Source organism: Pseudorca crassidens, chromosome 19, assembly GCF_039906515.1.
Source record: "Pseudorca crassidens isolate mPseCra1 chromosome 19, mPseCra1.hap1, whole genome shotgun sequence".
NCBI classification, from domain to species: domain Eukaryota; kingdom Metazoa; phylum Chordata; class Mammalia; order Artiodactyla; family Delphinidae; genus Pseudorca; species Pseudorca crassidens.
Genome location: NC_090314.1, coordinates 54,848,754 through 54,873,452, shown reverse-complemented (window position 1 = coordinate 54,873,452; position 24,699 = coordinate 54,848,754). Strand labels below are relative to the sequence as shown.

At 50.2% G+C, this 24,699-nt stretch overlaps 1 protein-coding gene across 2 annotated transcripts in view; it reads right to left on the bottom strand.

The window, feature by feature from the left end:
* The window catches only part of USP36 (ubiquitin specific peptidase 36), a 34,860-nt gene extending 15,206 nt beyond the window's left edge, over window positions 1-19,654 (bottom strand). For both annotated transcript variants that reach the window (XR_010937716.1, XM_067717142.1), the window contains exons 1-10: window positions 19,509-19,654; window positions 17,078-17,240; window positions 15,243-15,504; window positions 14,531-14,752; window positions 7,359-7,469; window positions 6,602-6,704; window positions 3,378-3,445; window positions 2,844-2,914; window positions 2,083-2,165; window positions 811-922 (exon numbers count right to left, since the gene is read on the bottom strand). Coding sequence is in view for 1 of the 2 variants with exons in the window: in XM_067717142.1 (XP_067573243.1) it covers window positions 811-922; window positions 2,083-2,165; window positions 2,844-2,914; window positions 3,378-3,445; window positions 6,602-6,704; window positions 7,359-7,469; window positions 14,531-14,752; window positions 15,243-15,495 (1,023 nt within the window). In the remaining variant the exon portion in view is untranslated. The remainder of the gene's footprint in view (window positions 1-810; window positions 923-2,082; window positions 2,166-2,843; window positions 2,915-3,377; window positions 3,446-6,601; window positions 6,705-7,358; window positions 7,470-14,530; window positions 14,753-15,242; window positions 15,505-17,077; window positions 17,241-19,508) is intronic.
* Window positions 19,655-24,699: the final 5,045 nt, after the last annotated feature.

The following is a 24,699-nucleotide window of genomic DNA, read 5'->3' as shown; positions in this document are numbered from 1 at the left end:
GGCGGAACGTGAGATCCTCAGGGCAGAAGCGACACGACCTCATTCAGCACTGATTATCTCCCACTGATTTCCCAGTGCCTCGCACGGCACGGTGCAATGTAAGCCCAAGTGTTAGAACGGAGGAATGAGTGACTCCCTCGGTAACTGAGTTTAGTAAATTCCTCTTGGAGATTCAAAATACGACACAGCTTAATAAAGGCTCTGAGAAGGTCTGCAATTAAAAAGAACTATTTTAACTTGGGCTTGGCGTTTCCCAAACTCGGCTGAACACAGAACACGGAACACTTTTTTTCAGGGTACTATACTACCGTTCTGCAGAACACCAGTTTGGGAAATGCTGACCTAACCACTACCACTGCCAGTGAGAAGACTGAAAGCTCAGACAAGTGCCTCGCCCCAAACCACACAGCTAGGCTCTACCAACCGAGAACACATCTCCAGGCCCTTATGAGGCAAGGCATCTTCTATTAAAACACCACTGTGCAAAAAAGTAAATTATTACACTCCACAAAAAGGCACGGCATGCAGCTGCACCTGCTTTAGAGACAAACAGGACATGGAGCACAGTGTTCATCACACTGATTTCTTGGGCCACCCAGACCTTCTACAGCAGGAACACCCCAAGCACAGGAAGATGCTGGGAAAAAAAATGTTCTTGAACTTGACTGCATAATGATCATTTAGGGATTTTGCAAAAATGTGGACTCCTGGGCCCTGTCTTCCAGGGATCTGAATCCACTCAGTCTGGAGTAGAGCCTGGAATCTTTCAGAAAGCGCTGACCAAGCAGCCTGGGCGCTGTGAGTGCTCACCTTGGTGATCTTCCCCCCACTGAAGTTGGCAAAGCGCTTGAGTGAGAGTGTCAGGACATTGGACATCCTGTGGATGGTGAACCGCTTGCTGGCCGGAACCTTCTTCTTGCATCTGCGAGGAAGGGGAGAGGAAGAGCTATCAGCTCGTGCTCTGAGGACTGCTGTCCTCACACTAGGTCAGTAGCAGAATATCAGGAACTGCACTTTAAATAAGGGGTCTTCTTAAATGAGACTGTGCCCTCCGCACCCCTAAAAACCAATCAACACCACTTAAGGAAAGGAAAGCTACGGCAGGGCCACCAGGACTAGAGAAAAGGTGGAGATTCTAAAGCAAAAACAAAGTACTTTCCCAATGAGGAGACTAAAGAAGATGCATGGAAAAGTAACTTTGGGCTATAACACAGGAAAAGCAAATTCGAGCAGATGTGGCCAAGAGATAAACAGGCAGGCAGGAAATCACCGAAAACAAAGCCAGAAGACAAGGAAATGAAGGGGGAGAAGACAGAGGCAAAAGTGAACAGCTTCTAGAGCCAAAGGAGGTGAACTGAGAGGGATAAAAAGGCACAGAATCATCCCCCTGAAAAGCATAGTGAGAAAACTTTCATTAGTGATTACAGCTCTTAAATGACTTGGATATAAAGTAACACAGCCACACACTGAGACTGCACAACCCTAAAGCGGACGAGGTCAGTCACAACTGCTGAAACGGAAAAATGCCGAGGACAACTCAAGTCAAAAACGGAAGCCACAGAACACGGCTTTTCGAGGAGGCAGGACGGCCTCCGGAGCCGACGGCCATGTCCAGTCACTCCACTTCTGTGCCTCAGTTTTCTCCTCCTGTGAAATGGGGGTAATAACAGTCCCTGCTTCACGAGTGAGTGCACGCGAGGCCCTCAGAACAGGGACCAGCACGGAGTAAGTGCCACATAATAAACAGCAGCTATGACAACCACAGCTATCCCTCCATCTATGTTGTTTAAAGGTTTTCAGTTTTAAGACACATCTACACCACTCAAGAATGTGGACAGTGACTGGGAGTTCCCTGGTGGTCCAGGGTTAGGACTCGGCGCTTTCACTGCCACAGCCTGGGTTCAATCCCTGGTCGAGTACTAAGATCCTGCAAGCCGTGAGGCGCGGCCAAAAAAAGAAATGTGGACAGTGGTCACCTCTGAGGGCTAGAGGGAGGGAGGGGACGGCAGCCGTGTCAGGTTAGGTGACATATTTTCTTTCTGGCCGGCTTGATCTTTTTGCCGCGAGCAAAACGAAACTTACTTCGCACACATATAGGCATTCTCTCCACTCAGGACATCTGGTTTCACAAAAAGTTCCAGGGCACGCACGATATTTGCAGCTTGCTGAGAAGGACAAAAACAGGGAATAGAACAAAGAGCGGAAGAAATAGGCTGACTCTCCAGAAATGCCAAATGTAAGGTCTTTTTCAGGCTGACGCAGCAAATCACAACATTTCACTTGCATAAGAACTGGCCTGCTAGCTGCCACCTTCTGGGAGTCAGAACATGGCGAAGGAACAGGGAGCCAGGCTGTTACCCCTCCTCTGTTGACGAGGATCACAGCCCCGGGGGTTTATCAAGGCCTCAGAGGGTCCAGTCCAGACCTCAGGCTGAGGTGAGCTCACCTCCTGCAGAGCTCGAGCAGGGAGAAAGGAAGGCCGCTCCGGAATGCGCAGCCTGTGAAGGCTCCCGCAGCACACCGGGCCTCCCTGCTCGAGCCCTGCACTCAGCCTGTGAAGGCTCCCGCAGCACACCGGGCCTCCCTGCTCGAGCCCTGCACTCAGTGTGGCCGCTATTCATGCCTCAGGGCACAAAACTGCATTATTTTCCCTCTTCTTTTTGAAAAAAATAGAACTCGCAGAGGGAAATGGCTAGGAAGAAATACACGAAAATGTAGGACTCCAAGTATTTCTTTCCTGATCTACCTGGATCACATGCCCTCATAGGTTTTTGTTCTTTGGGGTCTTTGCCCTCTGGCCTCCCTGTCCCAATGCAAACGAAACAGCATGACAGGGTCTATACCCGAATCTCCAGTGCCACATCCAAGTAGGGATCGTAGGTGTCTGAGACGCTCTTGCACACGGAGCACTTCACTGCGAGAGAACAAGGGGGGCAGTGGGGTGGGTGCAGGGCCTCCAGGGCACCACCCCGTTTCCAAGTCTGAGAACTGGAGGCAGACCACCAGCTCACCAGCCCCCTGAAATCTTGGGATGGGAAGTGCTCAGGAGGAGACGAGGGCACACCCCGAGGTGCCTTCCCAGCCTGGCCAGCTGCCCCAGGGGTGCTCACTCCCACGCCAAGGGCAGCGGCCACATCTGAGCAACTATGGAGTCTGAGGAAAAGGAACACCACCCGCATCCACAGGCTCCTGATGCTTTGCTCCAAACCCCCTCCCAGGAACGGGGCCCCCAGCAAAGCAGCAGGCGGGGCTGCGGAGCACAAGCCAGGCTGCAGGCCTCCTGGGCCTGGCGGGCCAGCCTGGGTGCCAATACCAAGTCTTTCTGGTTAATACTCTAATCCCCAACAAGAAGGGGCAGAGAACGTTTCTCCACTTACCTCGTGATCGGAGATAGCCTCCAAAAATCTGATGGACCAAAGTCGTAGCCTGCGTCTGACGATCCAACCTGCAGAAAGGCTATGACCTTCAGGGGGAGGACAGGGGCCAAGAAGCAGGCCGGCAGCCCCGCCAGCCCCTGTGCTGTTACCCGCTCAGTGAGAGGATGGGAAAGGTCCCACCTGGTCAGCGGCAGCTCCGCCCCGAGGCCTCCGCACGCGCTGACCCGCAAGGCCTGCTCCCCACAGCCGCCGCCTCACCTCCCACGGCACGGGGAGCAAGAGGCCGGATGGACCTGTACGTCTCCCCACCCCCGGCCCACCCCTCCCCGCTCCAGCTCAGCCCCACAGTCCCTCGTGGGCACCTCACACACGCACCTCTGGGAAAGGGAGCGCAGGGTGAGCAGGGACAAACTCCCCCTCTGAACCCTCTCAGCAGGACAGCAGTAAGCACGGGCGTGGGCTTTAGGGTCCGGAAGACCCCAGCCCCAGAGCCGCGAAGCAGAGCTCCAGAGAGCACCTAGCGCAGCGCCTGCACCCACAGCGACTCACGTAACGAAGATTCTGGAAACAATACCCTACGTCTAGCCTCTGCTCCTGGTTTTGCTTGCAACCCACCGAATCTGATCCACTCCTCTGCAACTGTCCTGAGTCCCCGAGACCTCCAGGACACAAACGCAGCTAACCTTTTGGTCTTTTGGGCCACAAAAGCACTACGTGGCAAGGCCCATTCCCTGCCGGGAAGAGCTTCCCCGTGTCCACCCAGGCCCCAGTCTCCTGCCCACCACCTCCTGCAGGTGCTTCTGCCTCCCGGGCGGGGGCGGGCTGCGGCGTGCGCGCTGCTAACCCGGCACCTCCCTCCGCAGGCGGCCACCTCCCACCACCAGCAGAGCGAGCCAGGCGCCCTGGTCTCAGCCTCCTGTTCAGGCCACACGACTATTCATGGCTGCGCTGCCCAGACGCACTGAGGAGTATAGCTCCAAAACACGTGGGGGACAAACAAAGGGTCAGCAGATTTTTATTCTGCACGTTAGGAAAAGAAAAATCAGCTGCTACCTTCTATACTGTCACCACCACTCATCAAAGAAGGGACATTTTAGGTCCCCAAACTAGCGAGGACATAACCTCAGAGCAGACTGAAAGCCTCTGGGTGTGATGCAGCTGCTGAACTCCAGGTCGCCCCCCGGGTCACCAGAAGCCCGTCAGGACAGGAGCCCAGAGGACCACACAGGACGCACCCTCAGTTCAGCTGGAAGCAGGGACAGCGCAGACATTCAATCACCCAGAAGTAGGAAAATAAAGCCAGATCAAAAAGTTATCCCAGACGCTCCCACCGAGCGTCCCAGAGGAAGGGAGGGAAAGGAGAAGGGACGAGGGGACCTGAGGCCTGTGCGGCACCTCCTATAAGGTGAGGCTCCCAAGCGTCCTGGCAACAGGATGTGGCTGGGAGGCAGCCCCCAAGGCAGCAACTCAGCGGGAGGAGGCAGGCAGGCTCCTTGGGGAGCAGGGGATTCAGGGCAGGAGAACGAAGGGGAAAACCAGGGTCCTGAACAAGGAACATAAAAATACTGAGGCCACAAGCCCCTTCTGCCCCCAGAGGAAAAGCTGCCCACTCCAGCGTGTGCTTCGCTGTGTGGCCAGAAGGGGGCGCCCGAAGCAAGAGCCGAGCGAATTGCCAAATCCTCGTGATACGGAAGCAAAGGCGGTTGCGGTAGAAAATGGTGAAGGAGACTTGACACCCTACCTGACTAGAATCAGCCCCCCGGAAGCAACATGAAGCAGGAGAAGACAGCGACACAAACTCCAGGCTGAACTGAAGACCCCAAACAAGCATGTGGGGAGATGGAAGAACACCATGAACACGCCTTAAAACTAAGATAAAACGACCAAAAGGAGGGAAAGTTCACTGAACTCAGGAAAGAAACAAAGACTGAACTTCGAGGGGCACATGGAGGAGAGACTCAAAGGAGATGGAGTGAGGGGCACAGGAAGCAGGAGTGCGGGGGTGTGCGGTGCAGCCGTGGGGAGGGGGCGGCTGAGACATGAGAACACCAACAACCCGGCACCCGAAAGGGCACCGTACCATCAAATACATAAAGCAGAACACGAGAAACATTCCCAGGCGTTAAGGGGAAAAAAGGGCCTTTAACACAAGCAAAAGCAATGCCATCGTGTGTTCCCGAGGGGAGAGTCACTTCCCAACCAGTGCAGGGTCACCAAAGACAGACCACTTTACCGGGCTACGGGTCAGGTTTAATGACATCAGAGTTTCATCCGCTGAAACAGAGGTTTCCCATCCTCATGGCTACAACTCAACTAACTTTCCCAAAGGATGTTCCAGATATGACTCCTGAGTTGTATTTCCAGAGTCCAGGACTCAGTTCTATTCCAAGCCTAGGCAGCACTACCTGCCTCCTTTCTTCTCTCTGAACCCAAAAACCCAAGAATGATACAAAAACACTGTTGACAGTAGCTGTTTTACAAAAGGGAAGACTAAGCAACCAACCATAATCCGTCATGTGCGTTTGTCTACGCTCTCAAATTTGGGCAGAGTGAAACCTCAAAAATCATAACCTCCTTACCCTCAAGTTTTCCTGCAGCCTTTCAAGTTCTTCCATAAAGACATTATAATTCCTACCACCCCATCCTCAGTACCAAAATAATGAGGTGATTTTTAAAAGATGGGAAAAGTCCCTGTCAGTAGCGTAAGATCCTCGAAGAGATCTATTAAAGCATTTCCCAGGACTTCCCTGGTGGCACAGTGGTTAAGAATTCGTCTGCCAATGCAAGGGACACGGGTTCGAGCCCTGGTCCGGGAAGATCCCACATGCCACGGAGCAACTAAGCCCGCGAGCCACAACTACTGAGCCCACATGCCACAACTACTGAAGCCCGCGCGCCTAGAGCCCATGCTCCACAACAAAGAGAAGCCACCACAATGAGAAGCCCGCGCACCACAACGAAGAGTAGCCCCCGCTTGACGCAACTAGAGAAAAGCCTGCACACAGCAACGAAGACCCAACACAGCCAAAAATAAATAAATAAACATTTAAAAAAAAAAAGGCATTTCCCTCCATGAGTTGCTGGGACAGAGATGGCCACCACCTGCCCTGCAGCAGGAGAAGCCCTTTCCTGGGAAGCAGTGCGGCCCCTTGCTGGAGCTTCAGCTCAGGGCCACGGGGCTAAGGTCCACAGAGGCAGCCTGGGGTGGGGGGAGGAGCACGTACTTGGCACAGCCGCTCAAGCAGGCCTTCTGCATGGCGTCAATGGTGTACCGCAGAAACTCGTGTGCGTCCTCTTGGTTCCCGAAGCGGAAATGCCGGGCGATCTCTAAGGAGGAAAGGAAGAAGCATCAGGCCGGAAGGGAAAAGCTCCTGCCTGCTCTCCAAACGTCCCACTCCTGTCGGTCTCATCACCAACTCCTAGCAGACCCAGGACTAAACCCAAGCGAGGAAAAGGAGCCTGCCTGGCTTCCTACATCCCAGGTACCACCCTCACGGCAGTTATCTTCTCAATGAGACCTAAGGGCTTAAACCCTCTACACTTAACAGAAAGCACGAATGAACACCAAGCATTAAGGATATGAGATCCACTGATGAACTAAAGCTGGTTTTCCAGGAGCCAATACAGACCATGGCAGATTATCACTATGTCATCGCAATACAACTTACACCGGCTTCAAAAACCAATGAGCCCATCTTTTCTGCTAAGGGAGATATCTGACTGCCACAGCACATGGACACTGGTCTCTCCGACATTGAGAAAAGGCCCCGCAGCCCTCCCTTACCTGCTCCCCACCTCCAGGCCCATGACACACAGCTCCCGGCCTGGCCAAAGCCGCCTGATCTTCAGGGCGGGGACCACCACCACCTGGTGTGGACTCCTCCACATCCAGCCCCAGGGCTCGCTTAGTCTGCTACACTCTGTGCGCGCAGTCTCCCGAGCCCTCCCTTCTGCCCCCCGCCAGAAGGAAGCCGCTCTTACTCCTGAGGTCTCGGATGAAGGACACGGGCTTGATGGCGTTGCCACTGTTGGCGAAGGCCTGGATGATGTGGTTCTGCATGACGCACAGCATGCAGAAGCTTCCCTGGTGACCTGCGGGCACGGACAGGCGGTCGTGGTAAGGCGAGAGCTCCCAGGAGAGCTGACGACATGGCCTCCCGCCCGGCAGAGACAGCAGGAGCCCGACAGCCCGGCCCAAGCTCCCACGCCGCCTGCAGCACCCGGGACCCGGTCTCTCCACAGTTGCGGGCTCGGCTGCAACCCAGCCCGAGGAGTCTGAGTTTTCAAGCACCGTTTAGAACAATGTTTTCTCTGACTTCCAAACTGCATCACATGGTCAACAGGCTAGAATATTTTGGGCTTCCCGACACCCGCTTCATGTGCTCTTCAGTGTAGGAACCTCTGCTCTGGTTTCCAGGAGACACAGGGGCTCGGCCAGCTCTGGGGAGACCCCGGGCACGTGCTCCCCCAGCCTAAGGGCCCAACTCTGCAGCTCTGGCGCCCCAAGCGGCCCCAGGCGACACCTACATGGTGGGGACGGGTCCATAAAGACCGGCGGTGGGCCACACAGAGCCCCCAGGCTGCGGCCAGTCCCCGTGCTCTGGATAAACTATTTGTCCCCCAGGAATTAAGCGAGATAGCATTATGCTTCTACCTCTACTTACAATTATGATCTTAAATACATAGAGAAGAGCAAAGACTACACCCCATTTTAGGTGATTTTTCAGTCAAGTACTGGTGTGATAGTTGAACTCCCCTCTCAACCTCTCACAACCCTGTTCCCCACATGCTTCATCCTTCTCCCCAACCAGGTCACCACTGTTCCCATTCATGGATTCACTGTATTCCACACGTGGCACTCACTCACCAGGATACTGCAGCTTCATGTTTAAGCTCACTCTCTATAAACTGTAACAAACTGCTCTTTAATCCCTGCTCCAGATCACAGTTCATCCACACGACCCCCCTTTTCCTGCATGCCAACCTCCCCGCCTTTTCCTGCTATCACAAACGCTGTGGTGAATGGTCCTTGTGCGCATGTCAGTTTCTCTAAGGCATATACCTACAAGATACATTTCTGGGTCCAAGGGCAAGCACATCTTTAGTTCTACAAGATACTGTAGTCGTGTATATAGTGCACGACCTTCCTCAACAGACCCAGCACCTAACACAAAATCCACACCAATCCATTATTCTCCCCCTGAACACCTCCAATCACCCAGTTACTTAGACCTATCTCAAATTAAAAAATGAAACAGCATGCAGCCTGTTTGCCATATACACACAAAAAAATCCTAGTATCTACAAACGAAAAGGGCACATGTTGGTAAAGATGTTGAGAAACTGGAACCCCTGTACACTGTTGGTGGGAATGTCAAATGGTACAGCCACTGTGGAAAACAGTATGGTAGTTCCTCAAAAAATTAAAAATAGAATTCCCATATAATCCAGTAATTCCTCTTCCAGGTATTTACCCAAAAGAAGGGAAAGCAGAGTCTCAGAGATACTCGTACACCCACATTTATAGTATTATTCACAAGAACCAAAATGTAGAAGCAATCTGAGCGTCCATTGACAGACGAATGGATAAAGAAGGTGGTCTATACATAAAGTGGAATATTACTCAGCCTTAAAAAGAAAACGACTTCTGACACCTGCTACAACAAAGAGAAACCTTGAGAACATTATACTAAGTAAGCCAGTCCTAGAAGGACAAGCACTTGTGTTTGTGTTACATGAAGTACCTGGAGCAGTGAGAGTCACCGAGACAAAAAGTAGGATGGAGGGTACCAAGGATGGGGGCTGGCGGGGGGGGGGGTGTTTTTAATGGGGACGGACTTCCAGTTTGAAAAAGTTCTGGAGATGGATGTGGTGATGGTTGCATGACAGTGTGAATGTACTTAATGCTACTGAACTGTACACTTAAAATGGTAAATTTATTTTTAAATGGTAAATTTTATGTTATATGCACTTACCATAATGCAAAAAAGTTTAATTTTAAAAAAATGCTAGTATTTACACAAAAAATTCTTCTTGGAGGGAAATCAAAAAACCATTCATGTGATTAATGTCTTTACATGAAGGAGAGGCTTTTATTTTTCATTTTAGAGTTTTCTCAACTCTCTATCCATTCATTACTTTTATTTTTTAAAGGGCAATAATTGTGGAGAAGGCTCAAATTAAGGCAAAAAACCTAATGTTATTTAAGACAACAAACGTTAAGCAAACAAAAAGAGCTCCCATTTACAAAATCTGATTCATGTTAAGATACTCCTAGGAAAGTCGTGTGGAAATTAAGCCTCTAATCATTATCTAAAACGCTGAGACTTTTAGACTAATAAATCATCACTCTTAAATAGGGCAACTGGGAACTCCCTGGTGGTCCAGTGGTTAGGACTCGGCGCTTTCACTGCCAAGGGTTCAATCCCTGGTCCGGGAACTAAGGTCCTGCAAGCCTTGTGACTCAGCACAAAAAAAAAAAAAAAAAATAGGGCAAGCAACAATTTCACCCAGAAATACCTGAAACAGGATTTCCCAAATCCCTGGTAATGCGCAAGTTTAATTTTAAAAGCCCGTGGACACTTTGTTCAGGTAATTTAGGAAAATATATCATAAAAGTTGTATCCATGATTTGGGGGACACTACTACTTAAATTTGGGGAAGAAGGTGCGGAAGAATAGGATTTAATCCTCCTGGATATTTTACAGTGTTTATTTTGTGGATAGATCCTGAAGTGGTCCAGGCACGTTGCAGGACTGGGGCTCTGTGCAAGCAGCCCCTTGTCATGTTCAAGCCATACTTCCCTGGACCCTTGAGAATCTTCAAACAGTGAATTCGAGGAAGAGAGGACAGCCCAAGCCCACTTAGGGGTCACCTGGGGATCCAGTCAGGTGCCAGGAAAAAAATATTAAAACTTCTCTTAATACATTTTACTCTAAAAAAGCCAAGAAATTAAGGCTTACTGACATTTCATAGAGTGACATGGAGGGACACTGGCACTCTCCCCAGGTCTGCTTGCGTTGCTCACAGGAGGAGGGGCTGCTCCCAACTCAAGTCCTTGCCCCCATATACCACAGTTTACTTGTGCCAGGTTACCCGGACTTACAGATGTGACCTACTTTTAACTGTATTAACCCTTGCAAAGTTGACAACAGCTCAAAGATTCCTGCAGAGAAACCAACAGCAGAAGCACAGGGAACACGAAAACGGCAGAGCGACCTACAGGCTCAGGAGAGAGGCTCTCACCGCCAACGTCATGAGATAAAAACAAAGACAGCCCAGTCAAACCTTAGTAAAGTCCACCCAAAACAACCTCAGCCATCACCAAGGTAACTACTGGAAACAGAGATTTATAATCAACCTCATCTTAGAAGTGTGCACTGTGCCTTGATATAGTAGCTAGGGCTACTGTGAACCATTGCGAGACATTTAAATACTACAGTAGTCCCATAGCCTGGCCTTCTTCCATTCTTTTTTAATAATATAACTAATATCCCTGAACACGTCATGCAATCCCAAACTCTTCATAACGATGTTCCTCCCACACTCCCATGTCCCTGCCTCTGGTTCTGCCCTGATTTCTAATTATTTACCTACTTTTAAAAATCACTTTTATTTATTTAAGTTTTATCACATATACGTACACCTAAACAACAAACAGTCTGCTTTTCAATTCTGTAAATAGGAATTCATGCTGCATGCAGTCTTCTGGGGCTTTTTCTTCACTCGACACTATGCTATTCGGACTCATTCATGGAGCGAATCCATTCTCCTGCACTGCTGTATAATATTCTACCACATGCCTATATAATTCAGGTACCCATTGTGTTGATGGGCACCTGGGTTGCTTACAGTTTTTTGCTGTAGGTTTCCTGGTGCACAGATACCAGAGCTTTTCTGTAGAATTGCTAAGTGTAGATTATATGACAGAGAACACCAGATTGTTTTCCAAAGCAGTTATGCCAACTCAGACCAGGAGTTTACAAAGAATCTCATTGACCTCCATCCCCTGTGACCTTCGGTACCGTCAGACTTCCGAATCCTCATCGACCACAAAGGTGGAAAGCGTCTCCCAGGTTACACGGTTACTGGCCATCTCCTCCTCCGCCCCGTGACGTGAGCTTCCTCTCCTATAAAATGCCTGCTCCTAATGTTTATCTATTTAATATGCTATTCTCTTTTCCTTGTTGATTTGTGGTTTTGTATATATTCTTGGTCCCAATCCTTCGTTGTTTATGCATCCCAGGTGTCATCTCCTCGTTTGTAGCTCCCTGTCTTTTAATTTTGTTTTTTCATGAACAAAAGTTCTTAATTTTAATGCAGCCGAATTCATCAATTTTTTTAATGGTTAGTGCTTTCTCCCAACCCAACGTCAGAAAGATACTTGCTCACGTCTGTTATAAAAGCATTGTTTTTACTTTTGAGAAGTTTTTTTTTTTTAAATAAATTTATTTATTTAATTTATTTTTGGCTGCGTTGGGTCTTCGTTGCTGTGCGCGGGCTTTCTCTAGTCGCGGTAAGTGGGGGCTACTCTTCGTGGCAGTGCACGGGCTTCTCATTGCGGTGGCTTCTCTTGTTGCAGAGCACGGGCTCTAGCCATGCGAGTTTTAGTAGTTGTGGCACACGGGCTCAGTAGTTGTGGCTCTCGGGCTCTAGAGTGCAGGCTCAGTAGTTGTGGCGCATGGACTTAGTTGCTCCGCGGTAGGCAGGATTTTCCCAGATCAGAGCTTGAACCCGTGTCCCCTGCGTTGGCAGGAGGATTCTTAACCACTGTGCCACCAGGGAAGCCCTTTTGAGAAGTTTTAAATCCATTTTTTGGTGTGAGTATGCTGTGAAATGGGGATTCTATTTCATTTTTTCCGATTATTTTTAAGTTCCATTTATTTAAAACAGGAGACACGTGTATATGTGAAAAAATGGTGTGTAATGCCACACGTCCACGCATTCGTGGCTGTTTCTGGGCTGTCTCTCCATCGGTCAGTACCTCCCTCCCTGACTCAACTCTGCCATTTTAACGTCTCTAACTTTACAAAAAGACTTTACAACTGCTAAAGTATACCGCTTCTCATATTCTTCACAGGTGTCTTGGTGATTTTGGTCCTTTGCTTTTCTTTTCCATATAAAGTTTAGAATCAGCTGGAGCTACAATAATCTCTATGCTAATGTGGGAGAGAGCCAACATTTTTATGGCGCTGAGGCTTCCCTCTGTGGAGGTAGCAATCTCCGTGTGTAGGTCATCATAAAATGCCCTTAAATTCCCAGGAAAGGTTTTCCACGTATATCTCGGTAATTTGGGTCTCCACACTTTATCATTTTTGTTGCTGTTGTACAATTTTTTATAATAGCAAATTTTTTTTTTAACAATTTCTTGTTTGGTGTAGAGAAATTCAAGTAACTTTTTGTATACTGATGTTGTATCTAGTCATAGTGCCAAATTTCTTTCTTATTCCCCCGAATTTCTAATTTGTCTATGGATTCCTTTGTTTTTCTATGCAGGAATATCATTTTCAACCAACAAGAGTGTTACTCCCTCCTCTTGTCTCCTGTGTCACTGCTCTGGCCAGGACCAGCATATCAAACACAAGTACAGAGAGTGGCCACCCTGGCTTCTCTCCTTTTTTTTTTTTTTTTTTTTGCGGTACGCGGGCCTCTCACTGCTGTGGCCTCTCCCGTTGCGGAGCACAGGCTCCGGACGTGCAGGCTCAGCGGCCATGGCTCACGGGCCCAGCCGCTCGGCGGCATGTGGGATCTTCCTGGACCGGGGCACGAACCCGCGTCCCCTGCATCGGCAGGCGGACTCTCAACCACTGCGCCACCAGGGAAGCCCTCTCCTTATTTTTAAGAGGTGTGCTTCTACTATTTCCTAATTGGAATGCTTTTTTGTAGTTGTTGCTAGATACCTTTCATCAATATTAGTAAAAAAAAATCCCTCTGTTGCTACTTTGCTAAGAGTTTTCTTTATCATAATTTTTTGGGGCATCTATTTTCAGGTGACCTTTCTCTCTTAATCTGTTAATAAAGTGACGGCAACTAAGGTAGCAAGATTAGCAGTCACGGATGTAGAACTTACTGTGTGCCAAGTACTATTCTAAACACTCTACATAATTCATGTAAGCTTTACAAAAATATGAAGGAAATATTATTATTACTTTGCAGATGAGGAACAGGTCAGGTAATTCTCTAGGACTCAGTCGCCGGGTGGCAGAACCAGGAATGTAAACCCAGCAGGCCAGCCTCCAGAGTGGTGCTTGTAACTGCTGTGCTATACTGGCTCCACAATTGCATTTGGAGGTTTTCTGATATCAGAACATCCTTGTGTTACTAGGATGAACACAAGTTGCTCACAGTGTTTAAAAGACTATTGAATTTGCTAGTATTTTATCTAGAATTCTTACATGTATATTCATGAACAAGAGGGAACTGTAATTTTTCTTTCTCACATTGTGCTTGTTTAATTTTGTTATCCAAGTTAAGAGAACCTCACTGAACGAGCTAGGGAGCTTTCTCTCTTTTTCTTTTCTCTGAAAGAGTTCAGGAAGCACTGAAATGATCTGTTTCTTAAAAGTTTCATAAAACTTACCCATAAATTGTCTCAGCCTGGTGTTTTCTTCATGTGAAAAATTTTAACCACTGATTTAATTTTGTTAATGGTTGAAAGGCCATTCAGACTTTCTGTTTTCTTCAGTTTGGGTAAGTTATATTTTCTTTCATCTTTATTTTACCCACATTCAATTTCCACTTTGGAGGATGTTTTATGATGTACATAAAACATTGCTACAAGAACAGGTGTATAAAACAACCGAATACACGTATTTCGCAGGTATCTTTTGAAAACCCTTTTCTCTCTTTAGGTAATTACTTTCAGCCCAGTTTAGAGACCATTACTCTACCCTGATTCTCTTTCACGGCCCATCCTGCAGCTGGCACAATTCAAATGTAGGATTTATCAGTTACTATAAAGCGTTACTATTTATCAGTTACTATTTCACTCCTGAATTGGACCCGGGCTGAACTGGCAGCACCGTGAGCACACGGGTTTGTCCACTTAGGAGACCATCTGGCCGCGAGGATCCAGGGCCACCCCACTGCACGTGCACACTCACAGCCATGCGCGTGCAGAGCCCCCCCCCCCCCCCCGAACAGCGCTCACTTACAGCCTCGCGTGTGCTCCTTGGAGAGCAGGTAGTTGGCCAGGGGCGGCGTGTAGGTCAAGCACTGCACGGTGGAGTTGAGGAAGCAGGTGTTGCCGAGGTTGTGCAGCCCCGCGCCCACACGGTAGACGCGCCCCCAGCGCAGCGACAGCCGCTCCACGGGGAAGAGCACCTTCTGGGGCGCGGGGACGCCGTCACCGCAGCTCTCGTACGCGCGCTCGCTGCCTGGAGGGGGAGGGATGGGAGAGAGGAGGCCGTCTGACTCCGTGCCCAGGCAGACCACCCAGAGCAAGTGCCGTGGCGCACTTGGTGGGCACGTGCTCAGAACGCGGCATCCAGGGGTGACTGGGTTCCCGCTGCGGAAGCCCAGGAGAACACCTGTCACCCCACGGCTCTCCCTGACGGCGTCGGTCTAGCACCCCAGGACCCCTCTGTGGATGAGAGGACGAGGCTGTGAGAATCAGCAGCTGGAAGAACTGGGCCCTGGCACTCTGAGCCCACCCCACTTCTCTGTCTGGTTTCCAAGGCCTGCTCTTGAACCTCTAAGGACACAGATCTCTTTCTGACCAACCCTGTACCGTTACTTCCATAACTAAAATCTACTGACCCCATGCACGACATTCACAAGTGACCACACTCTGTTTCTGGTCCTACTAATCAGTCAATGCTTCGTCCCTCCACTTGGTCAGCACAGAGCGAGGCCCTCTCCCAGTACCCTGTGTCCTGGCCTGCGGCTCATCCCCGCTCCTGTGGCAGCCGGCTCCCTCTGTCCTGGGGTTCAGCAGCACATATTTGCTCTTCAGTGACTCCAGCTGGTAGGAGAAACTCTTGCTGGCCGGCTCAAACTCCAGCTTCTGCAGAAGGACCTTCCTGGCAGAGGAGGCCAGGAGCTTCCCCAGCTCCCCATCGTCAGCCGAGTCCCTGCGGCCAGGCTTGAGGGCTTCCTTCAACTTGTCGACTATGGGCATGGTGCATCACTGTGGGGATAGGAAAGAACACGGAGCGGCGGGTAAGCGGGTCCCAGGAACAGAGCATCCCTTCCCTGACAACCCCCTCCTGGGCCTTACAGATGTGACCCACCATAAAAGCCAACCTTACAAAGGAAGGGTGACACAAGACGTAGTACGGACCACGTGGACACAGCGACGCCCACGCTTCTCCTCTCAAAAAGACAAAGTGCCTCCGCAAACAGCACTAAACGGACTGACACGGCCCGGAGGAGGCGAGACTACCTTCTCGGCGTCTTCTCTTCAACAAGTACCATCAAGTGACTTTGGACGTCATACTTGGTGCAATTTCCCTCAAGAGGCAACCACGTCCTCCTAACGTCTGCTCAAAACCAGGAGAACACTAATTCTCCCAAGACACTCTGGTCACACACACAAATCCATGCAATAAAGGAATTCGCATGGAGAGTGAGATGAGCTCACTCATCTGTTCAGAACCACACTCTTCAAAACAAAGGCCACGAGCCTCATGGGGCCACTGAACAGGAGAAATGAGGCTGGGCCAAACTGGGACGTGCCGTAAGTGTAGAACACACACTGCATTTCGAAGAGTCAGTTTGCAAGTGTAAAACATCTCAGTAATTTTAAGACTAGTTATATGCCGAAATGATTATATTTTACGTATACTGGGTTAAATAAGTTATATTGTGACAATTCATTTCACCTGCTTTTTATTTTTTAATGTGGTCACTGTAAAACTCAGTTATACTTGTGGCTTGTGTTACTGGATAGTGCTTGTACAGACTATCTTTTTAAAAGTGATGGAGAGAAGATAGTAATAGGACTAGAATGGTGTACACAAAAACGCCTAAACTTAAGGGGGGGTGGGGCGGAGCAGGCAGGGGCCGTGGCGGCAACTCAGGCTCTGGAAGGCGGCAGGCCTGGGTTAGTCCATCATGGATTAGCTACAGCCTCCAGGGACGATCACTGGGACTGCCGGAGACCGTTCTTTGTAAAATAGGGAAAAAAAAAACAAGTGTCAAAGGTGCCTGTGAGCTTAATGGGGAGAAACACACTGGGTGAGAGCTGAGCGCTGGCTGCGGAACAGTCCCTAAAGCCGCAGTATAGAAACTGTAACAAACCCGAAATCCCCATCACCTCTAACTGCACACACTACCTGTCAGCTCAACCACCCTGGCCAAAGCTCAAGGACTATTTGAGTCACAGTTAGAAAAATAGTTCCTTACACAGCTTACTCCCATCAGAAAAATGATGACCTCCCCCAGGTATGTGGTCGCCGGCCTGAGCCAGGAGACCCAACTAGTCAGGTGGATCCAAAACTCTGCTCGAGTCAAAGGACCCCGTCCAGCACCTCTTGGTAAACCGTCCAGATTTACGGTTATAGGGCACCTAATTCTGTATGTGGATCGAATTTCTTTTTCTATAAAAATTTCTGTAAAGAACAGAAACGTAAGACCATTATTTAAAAAAACGCAAGCACAAGTTCTTTGACATGAAAAAAATAAAAGCAGCTTTCCTAAGGGGAATTATCTAAGCGTTCTCACCAACTGAACAATGGCTGCTGGACCACATGTGGGCTTACCTGGGGTGTCTGAACTTGGGGGTGCTATTCCTGCAGCATGATGCCAGGTGCTTGGCCAGACTAGGCAGGTGTGCTGCTGGGCCCTCAAAACCACGTGCTCCCAGGCTTTGGCCTGTTCAATCACCAGAGCCACAAGCGTGTCGTCCAGAATGGGTGTCAGAGTCTGTGGGATGAACACAGCATCACATGAGGCCAGCTCTCTTCCCGCTGTCTCATCAGCCCCATTCCCTGGACACGGAGTAGGAAGGCCAACCATCTACCAGGAACAGTCAGCATTAAGGCGGAAGGAATATGGACAGTGCGGGACTTAGGAAGAGTGAAGAGCTGAGCTAACTAACTACAAACGATTTCGATGGACATGACATGAAAACACTGCCCTTTGTTCCATACCTTAACCTTCACGCCAGTGACAAGCCCAGTGAACAAAAATCTCCCCACACGCCAGTCAACTCCAGACTCCATCACATTTGCAAAGACTAAGAGATAACAGATAATCATCTCCAACTTTCAGATTTCATGAGCCAGTAAGAGTTCCCAAAAAAATGGCGCAATGAGAGTTGCCAAATTTTCACTCTGCTAAGTTTGTTTTTTTTCCTTAATTACCAACCACAATCACTGTGATTACAGAACATTAAGGTACTTAAAAACTTTTTACTGTGAAAACGTTCATTTACAATGTACAGAGAACATCACAGGGAACCGCCACGCTCCCCTAATTCAGCGTCAATAATTATTGTGTAGGACCAGTCGATTCTTCTCCTGAGCCCACATTACTTTACAGCAAGTTTCAGATATACTATGTCTGATGTCCATAAGTAAAAGCATATTAACAGCAAAAAAAGAAAGAAAGAAAAACAAAAGAGCATAATAAACATGATCTCAGAATGAAGTCAATCTGTAAAGATTTCTGTTTCATGAAAACTCCCTACAATGTCCCTCTTCTTGTCAAGATCACACGTTGCTAAGGACTCTTGTCATGGGCGGATATGGGTTTGGGAACCTCTCGAAGCTAGAGGATAAACAGAACTTGGAAGATTTAACTCAATTTAATTCGAGATAAATAACTTAAAGAACACCCACCCATTCCACATAGCCCACTCCTCGATGTGGAGTCAAGAGATTTTGAACAAACAGAATTTTTCAAGTTTCAACAGGAAGATCAAACCTCTACTCACCAATTCAACCCGAAACATTAAGCAACAACCTCAAAATGATTTATTTCTGAGGTGCAGCGACCCAGAGAAAAATGTCCCTGTAACCATCACAAGCCCTCTGATGTACACACTTGCTTCAAAACTCAGAGAGGATGCTCTCTCCAGTGCACGTTCCTCACGGTCCAGGAACAGCTCACACTTATCTATGCACATTTCTACCTCTACTCAAATAAAGCTCCCTTAAATCAATCACCATTCAAGAACGTTTTCTCTCCCTCCTCCCTTTAAATGCATTTTTCCAGCATAAAATGCACTGGAGACTCACAGGGTCAACCACGTGCTGGCGGGGAGGAGCCCCAGACAGCACAGGGCTGGGGCCTCCCTGGGGCGCTTTTAGAGGGGGCTCTTCTGCAGAGCAAGCATCGGTCCCCAGCCAGAAAAGAGCAAACTGAGCGCCCCTCTCCTTGGAGGCCTGATTCTCCCCATCCCTTACAGACAGTGGACTGTGTCACAGCCAGGATGTTTTTCTCTCTCATCCATCCCTGTTTTAAGACGTTGCTCTAGCTCCTAGAACCCCAGGGGAGACCCAATACTACCCGCCCAAAGAAATAGGTATTTTAAAAACTCATATCTTGTACCCATCCCCTCACCAGGACCATGACCACGACCAAGCCCATAAGGAATGTTACCCTCTCCAAGCGTGAGCTTTCCCACATATCTTACTAAAAAAGAACAAACAAGATATCAACTCTGCTGCCAAACTGAACGCCCTCCCCTTTATTTGGACTGAAGCCATTCCAAAGAAAGTCTGAATTCTGCATAAATGATGCTTCTGTGCGTAACACCGCCACGGGCTGCTGCCTTCTCCCCTGCATGGGCTCCTGGCCGGGGCAGCTCTCCCCTGCACCGCGGGTCGCTCCCGGTGTGTGGAGAAAAGCAGAGAGCAGACCCGAGGCAGCCCGGACGGAGGACACACTTCCAGGGCCTCCCCGTGCACCCCCGAGCCCTCGGGGACGGCGCAGCCCTAGTACCTCCCCGTGGACCCCGGAGCCCCCCGTGGACGCGCAGCCCGGGGCCTCCCCGTGGACCCCGGAGCCCCTTGCGGACGGTGCAGCCCTGGTGCCTCTCCGTGGACCCCAAGCCCCTCGCAAACAAACACCCGTGTCTCCCCGGAGCGTTCGCCGGTGCGCCCAGCGTCGGGAGTCACAGTCCCACGCCCCGCGGCGCAGAAGCTCTCCACCCGGCCCTCGCGCCGCCCCAACCCGGCCCTAGCCTACCAGGCCCGCAGCTGGCTCCGCCGCTGGCCCGGCTGCAGGCCCGCAAAGCTGGCGTCTGCTCGGCACGGGCCCCGCACACGCACCATCCGGGCCTCCGCCGCCTCACACACGTGTCACGGCGACGCTTAAAGGAGCCGCGGTCCACAGTCCTCAAGGCGGCACACCGAAAGGCCCCGGCAACTTTAAGAGGCGGTGCTAGTTTCCGCCCTATTCCCTGGACCCGCCCGCAGCCACTTTACGTGCCCTATACGTCACCTCCCCATCCCGCGGCCCCGCCAGCCTACGCGATGACGAAAGCACGCAGAGCCTGAGACGCCCCGCCCCCTTGGCCGGCGCCCCCCGAGTTCCCGCAGAGCACGTGAAGTGCCTGCTTCCGGGTCTGGCGAGCCGGCGCACCTAGGACGGCGTCCGGGCGCACTTCTTTCTCACCTGCAGTAGGGGCGGTGGCGCGGGATGCTTGATCGCGCCCTCTAGGGCATTTAGTGACCAAGACACAGGCCGGGCGAGAAGAGGGCAGCGGGCCCAGTGAAGCCCGGAGGGCGGAGCAAAATGCTCTTGGGATTAAGGGATCGGGAGCGATGGTATTTGACCTTTGCAGTGTCCCGGGCCCTGTGCAATTCCCTGACCCCACTCCCTTCCTTCAGAAGCGTCATCCCGTGATGACTACGTTAAAGTTTTGGTTGAATGTTTGCAAATGCGCTTTGCTTTTGCGGTACTTTTAAAAATGTCTTTCACCTAATCCACTTGGTTGCCTTCCGTCCCGTTCCGCAGGGCAGGTGGAGAGAGTGCAGTCCCAGACCTGACCTCCAGATACTCTCACATAAGCAAAGGAATATTGTTACTCCACAAAAAACGACTTTTCCTAAAAGGGAACACTTGGAGTATACAACACAATCTGCTGTGTCCTTGGCAGACAAGTGTGAAGGGCAGGCTGGGCGATCCTGGGTGAAGCAACTAGAAACCTGCAGCTAGTCGTTATATTCCCCGCACAGTCCTTCAAGCAGGGACTGGCAATGGAGAGAGAGAATGGGTTTAATTAGAACAAAATTCACCTGTAGTTATCACTTGGAGAGTGCTCGTTTTTGAAAAAGCAAACAAGTATAAACAGACCCGCAGGAACCTGAGGTTGAGCTCTGCCCTGTCTGTGAGAATCGTCAACTACAGAGATTCAGATTGGGATTTGTCCCGGAGTCCACTCCGCACCCTAAAGCAATGATTCAGACAAAGACCTTCTCACTCTTCCAGGTCTGATACAATGTATAAATGAGTGATTAAAAGGGTGGGAGTGGGCTTCCCTGGTGGCGCAGTGGTTGCGAGTCCGCCTGCCAATGCAGGGGAAATGGGTTCGTGTCCCGGTCCGGGAAGATCGCACATATCGCGGAGTGGCTGGGCCGGTGAGCCACGGTCGCTGAGCCTGCACGGAGCCTGTGGTCCGCAACGGGAGAGGCCGCGGCAGTGAGAGGCCCGCGTACCGCAAAAAAAAAAAAAAAAAAAAGTGTGGGAGCAGGTGGGAGGCGGAGGGCTGGCAAGTAGCCCAGGAATGCGGAGACCTCAGTTTTATCGCAGCTCTGCCCTAGTTAGCACGTTGCTTTGGACACTTCTTTTGGGCCTCCATGTGATCATCTGTGAAATAAAGATGATCTCCAGCAGATCTTTGATTCTAATAACAATACTGATGACATTTGTTCCCGTTGCTGAGTTCATATGATGTGCCAGATACCAAGCTGGCCACTTGCCCACACTATCTGATTTAATCCTCATGGCAACCCTACAAAAAGATATTGTTTCCATTTTACAGATGATACAACTGAGTGTGCAAGATCCCAGCAAGCAAGTGGTGGTTTAAACCCAGGTTTCTCAGGCTCCAAGTTCACATCTTTAGCTCAGGCCCTCAGAGGTAACCCCGAAATTTTTCTTAAATGACAAAGCTATTGCCTGAAAAGGCCCGCATGCTGCTTGAGAATGTGATCTGAGACCTGGAAGTCGAGAGGAGCCTTTGGCCACCCACACTCCCACCCTACTCCCCTGTCAAATTCCCTCCTAGAAGGCTTCCAAGTGGAATCTCCTAGAGGTGTGTTCACATGGCCCATAGGAAAGTCTTTTCTAAAATGCTCCATCCTGGGCTTCCCTGGTGGTGCAGCCGTTAAGAATCCGCCTGCCAATGCAGGGGACATGGGTTCGAGCCCTGGTCCAGGAAGACCCCACATGCTGCAGAGCAACTAAGCCCGGGCGCTACAACTACTGAGCCTGCGCTCTAGGGCCCGCAAGCCACAGCTACTGAGCCCACGCACCACAACTACTAAAGCCTGCGCGCCTAGAGCCCGTGCTCCACAACAAGAGAAGCCAGCGCAATGAGAAGGCCATCGACACAACTAGAGAATACCCGCGCGTAGCAACGAAGACCCAACGCAGCCAAAAATAAATAATAAAATAAATAAAATTTTAAAACATGCTCCATCTCAAACGTCACCAGAGAAATGCAAATTAATACCACAATGAGTTGACGTTCCACACTCTGTGGAACTGCTAGAAGCTAAAAGACTGCACATTGGAAACAATGTGTAAGCAAACAGATTGTAAAACTGCAGGGAATGTAAAATGATGCAATCATTTGGGAAAATAATTTGAATGTTTCTTTTATGTAACATACTTAACCTATGAGTACATCCATTGCTGTCACCACTGCAACTAACTACTTCCTGTAGGCTGGTAAATTCCAAATGTGCCAACACAGACCTCTCCCCCTAATCTTTGGAAAGGTGGGTCCAGTGCCTCCTGGACACCCCTTCCCCAGAAGGGGGTGTCCTTTCGAGGTGTCCCACCTCGAAATTCACCATGCCCAGAAACGCCTCCCCCCGCCAAACTGCCTCTCCTTTCTGCCCTGTTGCCTACTTGGGCTGCTGTGCTAGAGCTCAGACCAAATCCTTGCCCTTTTCAGCTGGTTTCCCAGTGGGTCCGGCCACTTGGGGGCACTGCTGAGACTGGTGGGCAGACGAAAGGAGAAGCAGGCCTTTCTTCCCCTCCCTCTCTGCTTTGAGTGGAGTTTCCAGCAGCGGCTTCAACTCCATCCAGAGAGACATACTGTGGTTGCAGCCTCCCACCTGGCCTCACCCTGGGCTCTTGTAGGGCAGCCTACAAGAGCTGCCCCTCCCTCTGCCCCTCCACCCTCGAGCTGCTGACAGCTTCCTGCTGTTCCCTTCTTGGCTTCCCAGGGAGTTTCTTCCATCAGGCTGTCACCAATCCCTACCTTAATCCCTGCTGTTTTAAAGGCTGTGCAGAGTGGTTTTGGTGTTCCAGGTTGGACCTGGACTGATGCAGACAGTAACCCCAACGATCACCTGCCTGGCCGCACCCTGGACTCCCCCTCTCTCCCTCACCCCATGTAAATTCTCAACAAATTTTGCTAATTTTACTTTCCAAATATTCCTCAAGCCATTCCCTCCCCTCAGTCCAATTGCGCAAGTAAAGCCGCTCTCCGCTCTCTCCTGCATTACTGGAATAGAGCCAAGTCCATTGCTCAAGCTGCCAAACAGAATAATATATCTAAAAGGCCGACCTGAACCCAGGTCAGACTCCTGTCTGAAACCCTTTCCCGTCCACCCCTCCCCCCTGCCTCCTGCTGATGGGAAAGCCAAGCTCCTTCGCATGGTCTCTAATAGCCTCCCAGGGGCTGGCTTTTGCCTGCCTTTCCCCCTCCTCCCCAGCCGTTCCCTGCCCTGCATCCTTCAGCAGAGCTAAATCCAAGTGCCCCCCAGACCCCAATCAGGCTGTCTCTACTCCAGGCTCAGGTTGGTCTTTGGCCTAAAATTCCCTTTCCCACTTGTCCTTCAACAACCTCCTCTGGTGCCACTTCCACCAAGAGGTCTTCCTGGATTCCCTCCATCCCTGCCATTAGGTTGGTGTTGCCTTGGGCTGGCGGCACATTCCACTTATACATTCAATTGGAATGTTCTCGGGACTTCTCCTCCCTCCCCCATCAAGTCTCATTTCATTGGTGTGTCCCTGGACCGGTGTGCTGGAGGTACACTGGATAAATGTGAAATCCAACTAAATGGCAAATAAAATGCTGGAAATGAGGGCTTCCCTGGTGGCGCAGCGGTCGAGAGTCCACCTGCCGATGCAGGGGACACGGGTTCCTGTCCCGGTCCGGGAAGATCCCACATGCTGCGGAGCGGCTGGGCCCGTGAGCCATGGCCTCTAAGCCTGCGCGTCCGGAGCCTGTGCTCCGCAGCGGGAGAGGCCACAACAGTGAGAGGCCCACGTACCGCAAAAAAAAAAAAAAAAAAAAAAAATGCTAGAGATGAGACAATTGAATAATCTCTAAATCCTGAAAGAGAAAACTGGAGAAACACTGAAGATGAAAGAATAAAGCATTCTCAATTAAAAAAAAAATAAAGCTGTAACCAAAATGAATCAAATTAGAACTTACCTTAAAAAAGGTGCATTAACAAAGTAACAGTATTGTTGCCCAGAAGTCACCTGGGGGCTCCTTACTTTGGAGGTTGACGTAAAAGGGACTGGACCCCTCCCCCGGTTTCACAGCCTGTAGATGACCAAAGATTTAAGCTAATTTCTGGAAAGACCTGTGTCACATTTCTAACTGTAAAGTAATCATTGTTCTTCTGACCTTTACGTCAGTCACTGTGAGTTTTGGTTCCTGTGAGCCGCTGCTGCTGGGCCTACACAACACTAACAATTTCCAGTTTCTAGAGACTGGAGTTACATCCAAACCCGGGTCTGGTTGAACTCACCAAGGAAAAGCCACGTGGCAGGGCTCCCAGAGTTTTGTTTTAGGCCTTCTTTCCCCTGCACGCAGATGGGCTGCAATGGAATTGGGCCTGTGTTCGGTGGTTTGGCCAAAAAGTAGCCAATGGACCTTAAATCCCTGTGTCGACTGTGGCCACTCGCCTGCCTCTTCCTTCCGCTCCCAGACAAAGCTTCCTCTCTAAGAAAACTCACCCAGCGTAAATGCCACAGGTGTGTACTTTCCCTGTGTGTTTGAGGGCAGCTTTCCCCACCTGCTAATACTGAAATCCTGCTTGAATCCTTACGAAAGCCGTGAGATCACCCATCCCCACGGCTCTCGTAACACCCCTCTGCACACCCGCCTGCCTCCCCCAAACTCCCCCACAAGGCCTCTCACTTGATCCGTCTGGGTGTTGCTCCCGCTGCTGGGCTTGGTTTGATCTGC